This window comes from Parus major, chromosome 3 (assembly GCF_001522545.3).
Source record: "Parus major isolate Abel chromosome 3, Parus_major1.1, whole genome shotgun sequence".
Lineage (NCBI taxonomy): Eukaryota > Metazoa > Chordata > Aves > Passeriformes > Paridae > Parus > Parus major.
The window spans coordinates 78,148,368-78,159,863 of NC_031770.1; the positions used below are offsets into that span (position 1 = coordinate 78,148,368).

General features: G+C 41.5%; 1 protein-coding gene across 1 annotated transcript in view; it reads right to left on the reverse strand.

Annotated features, from left to right (window-relative positions):
* ZNF292 (zinc finger protein 292) overlaps positions 1 to 6,162 on the reverse strand; it is a 51,297-nt gene extending 45,135 nt beyond the window's left edge. Inside the window, exon 1 of the mRNA XM_015622470.3 lies at positions 5,980 to 6,162. Coding sequence (XP_015477956.1) covers positions 5,980 to 6,141 — 162 coding nt within the window. The 5' untranslated portion in view covers positions 6,142 to 6,162. The remainder of the gene's footprint in view (positions 1 to 5,979) is intronic.
* Between the last annotated feature and the right edge of the window lie 5,334 nt (positions 6,163 to 11,496).

Genomic DNA, 11,496 nt, shown 5'->3' on the forward strand with positions numbered 1-11,496 from the left:
ATACTGTTTTATTTGAAAGCAAGACAATTTCCCTAACTCCATGTAGTTTAACTTAAAAAAAAAAAAAAAAATGAATCTGGGGGCTTTACTTCTACCCCTCTCCCCAGTTAAAGAGATAATGTGACTGTTTGACATGGCAGGTCTCACAGTGATGAAGTAGCACAAAAATGCCTCAGGCAGCTGAAAGTCTGCATGACTTGACACAGTGATGACAGGTGTTTCTCTTCGTGCACTTGGAAATCTTTGTGGTGTACTATATTTTAGCAGATTCCTTGCAATTTCTGGCAGCTGTACATCTCTCCCTGAATAGCAGAACATCTGGAGGTCACAGTTATGAAAGTAAAATTGAAAGTATTGGAAGTTATGATAGGAATTTTGCACTCATGGTAATGTATTTAGAAAAAGATAGGAACTGTGTGTGAGACCAGAAGCAACACACAGAATGGTAGAGGAAAATGTGTAAAGACAGAAACATCATAACAGGAACTTTTAAGTGTTACCTCAGTGTAAAAATCACTTAGTGGACTCAACAGAAAACATTTTTTACCTAAAGCACTGGAAACTATGGAATTCATGCATGCCCAAAAGAAGAGACACAGACTTGATTAGACAGGGCATAACTGAATTGAAAGTTAAAAAAATATCCACTTACTAATAACTACATTCCACCAGTGCCTGTATAATGTAAACATCACTGTTAGCTGTTGAGCCAAACAAAATCTAAGGTGGACATCTACCTATCCATTCAGTAAAGAGTCTGACAAAAGTTGTCTGGAGTAAGAAATCAAGTGTGATATTAAGAAAAAGAGGAAATGTCTTCATACTTCTATCAAAAAGGCACCTGAAGTTTTGTGGGTGGTGTTTCTTACCATCAGTGAACGCTAATCTTATGGTCACATCACAACTGCAGGTGTTCAATGAAATAGCAAAAAAAAAAATCCTTCAAAGGCTGTTGAGGTCTTTATACACAGAATTACTCTTGGTAAGGGATCATACTCTAACTCCTGCAGAAAAAAATAAAGCAGCCTACTGAAACACTTCCTTGTCATTAGATTAAGACAGACTCTGAGTTTGGATAAATCCAGAACATATAAATAAAAGATTTAAGAAAAGCTTTATTTCAAATTTTATGCATAGAACTGAAGATTATTTCTGTCACTTTGGGTCTGAAGAGGAAGTTAAGAACAGAGAGACTAAAAGTGAGGAAGACAATGACAGTGAAGACAGTGACAGCACCAGAAAGTTGTGAAGTCTGTGAGGTATTAAAACTGAATGCCAATTATATAGTAATATTTAATATTATAATATTATAGTAATATAGTATATTATTAGGAGAATTTGTAAGAGAAAACACAGTGATAATAATAATAATAATAATAATAATAATGTTTTTTATGTAGAGACACACAGGTCTGCTTTTAGGAGGGACACCTTAGATTACATATCCCTGAATATTACCAACATCTACTCTAGCATGACAAGACATCCAAAAAAAATAGGGTAGGACCTTAAGGTCATAATACTTCACTAGAACCTCAACACACAGTAAAAACCAGCTTAAAACAGTAGGAACAAACTGCACAGCCAGAACAGTTAAAAATATTTTTCCTTTAAAAGAAGTTTTGGGGTGTCTTCTAAAAATTTCCATTACCACCAGAGACCCCCAAATTTTTCAACCATCATTACATCTTTTCTGCTACTAGTGTTAAGAAGATTGTAGGTTACTTCTGGATAAAATAGAAAGATATTAATATGTCTACTAAAAACTAAGCACACTTGATCTTTCTCAGAACAGGCAAACATGACAAGACAACCAAGAAATGAACTGAAAGTGCAGACAAAGTTATTGAGGAAAGGTCTCACAACCATCCAAATAGTATCTTATGCCTATAATATAGGAAAGACACTTTTTGCTGACAACTTGTACATCAGTAGAACAAACCTAACCACCGTACAGTTTTGGAGAATTTGTACCACAAAGTACAGCAGGACTGAAAAAAACCCCAATCCTTAGAAGCAGATTCAGGGAAGAGATGAAGTGTCAAAATAACAAAGAAGGGAAGACTCAAAACACATCAACTACAGAAACACAGTCAGAAGAGGCAGAAGCACCACAAAGATTTCACAACCTAATGATGACAGAAAATTTATTACCAGCCTACAATCTGTATTTTTTTATTTATCAAAATTAAAAAAAAAATATAAAAAAGGTAATGACAATTGGAAGGGAACACAGCAGATAGTGAGGAACTCTGATATACCCACCAGCAGCACACTCACCTATCTCTTAAGCACAGAAAACCCAAACATACGTTTTGGTCTTCTCCAACTGAATATAAACAACCGGTCACCTTTAAGAGCCAAGTCTGAAAATAATCTAATCAGCCACCACATGGTGACAAGAACAGCAATCTTCTTTGGGCCATTCTGAATTCTTGCAAAATTTACATTTGCAATTTTCAGTCACTACAGATGAAGATACTTGTTTTGTCTGCCACAGTCTGCACTCATACAGTTTGTGAAAATATAACCATTTTGTCGAGGATTTGCTCATTATCAAATTGCAACAGAAGAGCACAAATCACAATTAAAAAATCATTTTACATATACTGATATGGATGTGAATTCCACCCTATAACAATAAAAATAATGCTCTCTACTGCATGCTGACAATGGAGAACAGAACCACCATCACACAGATCTGGTACAGGATTAAGATCCAGCCTATAATCCCCTTAAAATTTAAGAATAATTGCACTATTTCACAGAGCAATCAGCAGCAGCACACCAACATATTTATAGCTAATGAAATGCTGGATATAAAATACATCAAAGTAAACTTTATTCTTACAAGAGAAGAAAACAGTTCTATAACATTTTTTGTCAAGGTAAAAGGGTCTTGTTTTTCTGTGTTTTTAACAATTGTCCTGCAGTGTTGGGTTATAAACAATAAAATATTTCAAACTGAGGTATTTCAAAACCAGATAAAGGACTTGGCTGTACAACTCCCACTTCATTTAATAAGCACAGAATACTTAAATCCTTTATTTGCCTTTGAACCTAAGGATCTTTCCATGCTTTACTGCACATTCTTTAGCTTCCATTAGTTTGAAAATAAGCTTATTTCTTGAACACTGCTACCCACTTCATTAAAAAAAATAAAAGTTAATTTATGGCAACAAGCTAGATGGTTGCTGAGCTCCAGAGTGAGTACTTGGCAAAACAAAACAAGGACACCAGACAGTCCAAGATCTGTGCAGTTATTACATGCCTAGAAACTAAGCATGAAGAAAAAAAAAGAAAAAGCAGGTGAAATTATACTGAAATACTAAAATATTTCTTCATTACTGAGTTTCTAGACCTTAGATATACATAAGTGATATATATTCAATATATATATATATAATAACTCTCAGTTCCATATATTTGACCAAATACTTTTTTCATGCATGTATTTTCAAAGGCTTTATTCTAGAAAGCATGGCAGATACCTTTATACTGTTATTTGAAGAGATTTCTGAGATGGCTTTTGAACTGATGTCTTGAGAAGGCTGACCTAGAACAGCCTACATGTTTTTTCTACAATTTGTGTCATGCAGTGCAAACTAAGTAGCTAAGCCTACTCTCTGAATCATGAATACTATTTTGTATTAGCCCAAAAAAAGGATTAAAACTGCAGAAGAGGCTGTATAAGTTTCTGGCACCACAAGTACAGGTGGACAGATTTTAAAAAGTGCCTGCTGAGCCAGTACAAAAACACTTGCCTAACAACACTTTTTAATACATTAAGCATCTGTTTAGACCTCTGTTCAAAATTCGAAAAGCAAGATCTTTCAACATTGAATGGCATATCTCAACCCGAAGTGTTACACATCAGCCTTCAGTCTGCATGATATGGCTGTACTATAAATCTTAGTCTGGAAGGAACAATTAATTAATTATTTAATTAAAGGAGTAATTAATTTCAAAACAGCATGATTTCTAAGTCAGTTTCTACACAACTGATTTGTGAGATTCAGTAAGACTTGCTTTTAAACAGTGCATGGCTAAGTAACCTAGTAAATTTGAGCATTACAACTGACTTTTGTAACAGTCAGTTACAAAAGTAACAAAAGTTACAAAACGTTTGTAACATTCAAGTAATAAGAAGACTATTCACACTTGCTAAACTTTAAATCAATCAAATAACTCTTGAAGCCACTCGCTGAGAACACATAACCACAACTTCAGTGATAAATCTACTTTAGACATCAGTAATCTACTCTGTACGTGTCAAGGATGGTGTCTTCATTCCCACCTACCCAACACTACTTCAGTTCAATGAACAGCTCATTCACAAGTCGAGCCGGAGCCAGGAAAGGCAGATTTCCACCTCCCAGTGTATAAAGTTAAGAAAGTAGGCACAAAGATAAAATAGACCGAGAACACACTGATCTGAACCAACAAAACCAATCCTTCTGTGCTTAAACCAATGTTTCTGTGCATCTACATGGACATCTAACCAAGCACAATGTGATAAATTTTGACCAGCAAAAAACGAACCTGATATATGAATCCTGTATATACAAAATAAAATAAAATTATGCTTAAAATATTTAGTAGCAAATCTTCTTGGTTAGTAGAAAGTAGAGCCCAGTTTAATCCAGAAACGACAGATGTGAAATTAGCATGCTACAATGGCCACCAAGAATGAACTCTTTAAGAAACCAGACACAAAATCATAAATAAAACACATTTCAAACCAGTCATGTGAATTCACTCTTATCCATTCCACCTCGTAAAAATTTGCCTGACTGTCCATGAATGGGCGATAGTAATGCGTAAACAAACACTATCATTTGTATCAGCCAGACTGTTAAACAAAGTAAAGCTACAGAAGCAGTGGTTTCTGCGGTCCAAAATATTTGAGAACTTGTTTAATACACTGGGATGCACCTAATGCTATCCAAGAAAGGATATGAGAGATATGAGATCAAGGCCATGTACATAACGTACAAGTCATACACATGACTAAAATGGTCTGCTTTTTTAGCAGTCTGTGGAGCTAGTACCACGAAGTTTGTTTAGGAACAAATACTCAAGCAGGATCACTAGCTCAGAAGAAACACCTGCAAACAAACCCTGCCTTAGGACTAGCCCAAGGTCCGGGAAGCGGGCCTTTTCCCATAGGCAGAATAATTACACACAATGGTGCTTCAAACAGTGCCGGCTCGGGAGCCCTCTCCCGAGGTGGGATTGCGCTCCCTTGACAGGGCGAGAAAAGGGGAGCAGCAACACAGACCTGCCACCACCACCGGCGACTCTGTATAGTCCACCACCACCTTCACACCTTCCCAGAATGGCAGAAACTCCACTATCCCTCCAGGGTACGAGATAGGAAAGGCAGCGGGGGGAAGGAAGGGGGCATAGAGCAGGAGCCTCGAGCCGAGGGACCCGGGACAGACTTCCAGCTCGTGCCCGGCCCCTCAGAGGAGCGGCGGAGCCCCCACCTCCCGGACCGCCGCCTCCCTCCCTTTGCCCCCAGGGGAGGAGGGGTGCCGAAGGGACGGGGACGGGGGGGGCCCCCGGTCCGCCACCGCCAGGAACAAAGGGCCCTTCGATAAGCCGAGCCGCAGAGCACAACAAAGGGGCCTGGAGACCGCGAGAACCGGGCGGGGGGAGGCGAAGCGGGGGATGGGGATTACGGGCCGGGCCGGAGCAGCAGCGGGCGCGGGGGCCACTCCGCCTCAGACCACAACGAGCGGCGGCGACCATCGCCCGGCCCGCTCCCGAGCACCGAGTCCCCGCTCCCCTCCTCCCGGGCCGGCCGCCGCACCGGGCCGCCGGTTGCGGGTTCCCCGCGGCGGGGGCGGCGCTGGTCCCGCCCGGCCCCCGCGCTCCGGCCCGGCCAAGCTCACACACACCCCGCGGGGGAGGGGAGGGAGCGGGCGGAGGCAGGGCACGGAGGAAGGGAAGGGAAAAGGGAAGAGGCGGCCTGACCTGGCAGAGCTGCTTGCAGTACTCGGTGGCCGCCTGCACGGCCGGCTCGCGGCTCTCCCGCAGCCCCGTCTCCAGCTCCAGCAGCCGCTCCCGCAGGCGCCGCAGCTCCAGGAGGTCGCCGCCCGGGCCGCCGCTCTCCCGCTCGGCCTCCTCGTCCGCCATCTTCGCACCCCGCTCCGTCGCGTACGCAGCCCCCCCGCCCCCCTTTCCTCCCTCCCTGCCTCCCTCGGCTCCCCCCGCTCCGCTCCCGGGTCACGTGATTACACAATGCCACGTTCCAGGGACGGGGGGTCACGTGCGGAGGAGATGGAGACGCGCGGGAGCGCGCGGCGCGCGCGCGCGCGCACCGCCCGCCGTCCCCCCGCGGCGCAAAGGGCTGGGGCCGGGGAGGGGGCGGGGCCTCCGCGCCTCACGTGACGCGACGCCACTCGCGCCGGGGCGCGCCCCCGCGCGGCCACGTGATGGGGCCCTCCCCCGCCCGCGCGGCGACGCGTTTTGGCGGTAAAACGGCTGCAAATGGCGGCCTCGGGGGCGGTGAGGTCTCGTCTGGTCTGGTCTGGTCTGGTCTGGTTAGGTTAGTTTTTGCCGCTGTCCCTCAAGTTCAGAATCACGGAATCAATTGGATTGGGAAAGACCTCTCAGATCATCTCATCCAATCCATGCCGGAACACCATGATGTCAACTAGGCCGTGGCACTAAGGGTCACATCGAATCCTTTCACCTGAGAGCACCATGCGGCACGAACTGCTGCTGGACGGGCCATAGGTGACACCACTGAGGTTTTGTGGCTTGTTGATTATGTCACCTTACTTCCTCCGCAGGAAGTGTTAGCATCAAGGATGCCACCGAGTTGTCTTCACACCTAGATTGTCCTGCTTTTATACTTGGAAATGGGAAGTGCAATTTGGCTCTTAAAATGAAGCAGTTGAGATCAGGAGGTTCTGGTGGGCTTTGTTGCCCTTGCATGCTGGACCAAACACCCTCTCACACAATGGTGATGTATTCACATCACCACAAAGCTCCAGTGATGGACGTTGTCATTCCCTGCATCTATTAAATTAGCTGAGGAGACTTCTTCATCTGTCACAGGTGTTGTAAGTACTGGAGATGGGCCTGAGACATTGATTATGGTGAGAAGGAAAACATGGATCTGATGGACACTGAATTGGCATGGATTCATGTTTTGCAGTCTTCTAGGTTGAACGGGTTGATGTGTGTTGATGACTTCTCACTCTCCGTGTTGCCAGCCCTCATTGAGGAATTGAGGAGGAAATGTGTTACAGCAGTGAGAGCCCTGCCTGAGCTGAACTGAATCATTTCTCATAGCCAGCCTGTCTTAAACTGTCTTAAGCTGGGCATTTTACATCATCTGAAAAATGAGGAGCACTGGTACTTTACACAAACTTAAACTGGGTGTAACGATCTTTTGACTGGAAGAGACTACCAGCAGACCCCTAAATATGCCTTTCAGTCTTGTACTGGCACAAATGTAACTCAAAATCCCATATCTGCTATCTTAGCTTCTGTGATTGTGGGATGGATTTGATGTTCTCTTTTTTTTTTTTTTTTGTCACAAAAGACAAATGATGCTACCTACTTCTTGCATACAGTTGAAAGCTTGTGAGAAATTTAGTGGTGATTTGTGTCAATCAAATAGCAGTCACCTATGTATGTGTGTCTGCAAGCAATGCAGACAGAGACCATGGGATTATTACAAAGAAAAGTTTTGAAAAACAGGTAAAATAAAGCGTGGAAGTAAAGTTTAACAAAGTAATAAGCTTTTTGCTACCTCCTTGTTCTAACAACAAAATTTTAAGGTTTAAACTACCTTGTAGTTTAAACTATCCTTTATATAAACTATAAATTACTTTTAAGAAAATTTATAATCACTTAAAAAGGGGAAGTAGGACTAACATGAGCTAGAAAGCTCTACAAAAGCATTTTGAAACATGCTAACTTTGAGCTTTGTAATAACTGAAGAAAGAGCCTATGAAGGTATTTTTAGACAGGTGAGCTTTAGCTTGTGAAATGATTGGAAGAAAGCTTGCAAAATACATGCTCACAAAACGTATGCTTGCTTGAACAAACGGTTAATGGAAAAAGATATTTTAAGAGAAAGATGGGAGACTAAAGAGACATCAGAAGACCATCTCAGACCACCTCCCCAACAGATGTCCAAAAACCACAACTGCTGATTATGAAGAAAAAGCAAGTAGAAAATAACTGAAGATTTGAGGAAGTGCCTAGAATGGTATAAGAGACTAATCTCTGAGTTTGTGTGTTGCTTAGGGTGGAGACCCTCAACACACCCAGTGTGCTGTAATACTTGCTCACCTTTTATTGAGCAAATTAATAAATTTACTGTATTGTTTGATGTATTGGCAAGTCTAGCATTTTCATTTATAAGAAGTTGAGGCTTATTGTGAAATGAACACTAAGTCAGAGCTGGGAAGAAAAGAGGTTCCTCCAGGACTACAGAAACATTAGTCTGCAAGTGCAGACATTCATGGTGATGGCACTGAATATGCAACATTTTGGAAACAGGCCTTGGAATCTGGTCCAAAAATGACCACATTTTGGGTCACAGCAATGAACCCAAAGTGGTGTTTCTGATTTTCTATACAAACGTCCAAGTAGATATCTTATTTGTGACTTGTAAGCCTGAAACATTTCAAGTTCCTTGACTTCTATTGTACAGGAAATCCATTCTGTTACAAGCAGAAGAGAAAACTTTCAGCTTTTCCATTTAAGGCTTAGTATTGGGGAAATCTGGTTTGCATGTATCCCTCACTACCAAACTGCCTATAACATCAGTCCTATCCAGTCATGCAAATGCTAGAAACAGTGGCATGAAGACATATTTATTCTTTCTCAATCACTTAATATACCTGCAGGATCTAAAATACCTTCTCCTTTGGATAACTCTGTCCTATACCATGCTGTTCAGAATTATTTTCACTTAAGGGTGAGCCACAACAGCCCAATTGATAGTCTGTCCTTGCTTTAGCTTGCTGTATTTTTTCTGCCTTGACCAGGAGGTGTTCTGAATTGAGCCCAGGCCAGGAAGGAAGGAGAAAGGGAGTCTGGGTTTCTCACTCATGCCAAAGGTTAGCACTCTGAGAGGGCAGAGTAAGTGTTGTTTGTTTTGTTCTCCTCAGGGTCAAGCGGAGACTAGCCTGTCCTTCAGTTGTGCTACGCTGCAGAGCACTTGCACTTACGCCTCCAGGGGCCTTGTGCAAGGGAGGACTTCTGTCTTTAATCATGACTCACAGGCAGTTAATTGCTAAGCTTATATCTAAGAGACCCAGAAAAGAATTATTAAGTAGAAGGAATGACCACAAACAGTGGTGAAAAACAAAGGAGTCATTTTTTTTCTTGACAACAGTGAGAACATGATGACAGCAACTGAGTCAAGCATGGCAATGGCCTGAGAAAAAGAGTAAAGCACAACTACGAGGCTGTGTTACTCATCCTATATTTGACTCCTGACAGAAGCTACACTGTGGTGGATAGAGCTCATGGAAGAGAAGAGCTGGTGCTTGGTGGTGACAGGTGAAAGAGATTGTGCAGAGAAGAGATTCTTTTCAGATATCTGTTTTCTTCATGGACATGTGGGGCAGAATATGTGACAGTGGAAGAATGTGAATAGAAGAGAAAGGAGGCTTACATTGCAGAAGAAACATTGACTCTAATTGTAAATATAGTCAAGTAACCCACTTGCTGTTAAAATGAAGACTACAAAGAAGAGAGAAGCAGATGTGGAAGATGCATGTTTTGGGAAGGACAATTAAAAGCAGGGGTAAAGAAAATGAACCCAACCAAAACAGTCCAAAGAACAAAGACAGTGAAGATGGTAAGAAAGAAGAAAAAAAGGCTGGAAGACTGGAAGGGAAAGGACCTGAATTTTACACCAGTTCAAAGACAGAATTTTTTGTTACGAGAACCTGAAAGGCTTACTACTTGGGTGTGCTAGAAATAAAGATTTAAGATAAGGACTTGTAGCAGTAAGTATTCCTCACCATCAGAAATTTCTTTGGGGTTCAATTACACTCTTCCCTGTTCTCTTATTCTTGCTGCTTCCTTGACTGATTCATTATTCCCATAGTGTGGTCTTTTTCTAGCTCTGTACTTCAATTCTCATGTCTCATATAAAGCTGTCATTTAGAAGAGGCACATCAGATACACTTTATGTTTTGGGATGCAAGGCCTGGTTAGAAATGCATGAGATAAAGGAGTCTTTGTGACCCAAACTCCCCTTTATGTGGGTTATTTACCTATCAGTTATTTGAAATAGATTTAAATATAGATGAAAAATTAGTCTTCCACTATTTGTTTTTAGGTAGTGGAAGATGGAAATCGAGCAAATAGCACAAGAAATATCAGAGATTATTAGGATGATGGCAGCAGAGAGGGTTGGGATTGTGATGACAGTGTAGCTTAGGCTGTATATATAGCCAGCAGTTGTGAGGAGGACTAACTCTTCCAGGGAGAACGTCATGTTGGCAAGAAACAACTGTGATATTTGTATATTACTGGAGCCCTGGCAACAAAACCAGATCTTTCAGGGATAACAGAAGATATGACAGAATAAAGATTAGGATGGGATCACACAAATATTTAAACACTCATGGTGTTTGGTAAGCTAAGGGGATTAATGGAGGATTAGAATTTGCAGTGTGATAGATACTAAAGACACAAACAGCGACAGGATAAATAAAGTAGAACTTGTTTGAGTTGCTATTGGGAAAATGTGTCAAAGAGCTTCTGTTAGAGAGCATGAAGATGTGCTGGAGATGTTTGGTGTCAAATCTGGAGAGAAATAGTTTTTGGAAGATTAATTAGGGAAAACACTACTTGGAACAAAAGTAGGTTGATAACAAAGGCTCTTAATTTCAAAGGTCAAACTTTGAGAAATTAAGGGAATGAGCTTGTGATGACAAATGCATCTAGGTGGTTGAGGACTTGCATGTGGAAAAAGTTTGGCAGCTGCCAAATTTCTCTGAAAAAAAGTTATCTGTAATTTGAATCTCAAACAAGAGTGACAGTCCCAGCTTGATAAATAGCCACTTCAGAAGGGTTATTTGGAACAATCAAAATCTTGAAAGAAATGGAACAAAATGATTATTTGAAAAATACTAAGAAGGGTAAGAATAAAGTGAGAATTTTGAGAAGCTCAAGTTCCTTTACAAAGGAAATTAAAGTAGTGGCTAATGAGAAAGAATATATGAAAATGAATGTTTCCACATTTGAGATGAAAGCAAGAAACCAACCACATACCCATCTGAAACATCAGAAGATCTTTATTCATCCAGAAATTTCCATCAGTGATGTAGGGGAAAAAAAAAAAAGAGGTATAATAATGAAACATACTGATGATACAAAACAGTGAGACAATTTCAATATGAGAACGATCAAGACTAGGTGGCCTTCAGAACCTTAATAACAGAGTGGATTAATTTTAATAACACAGCATGCAAGGAGACTGATAGCAATACTTTCTGCTGGGGAAGAATCTCA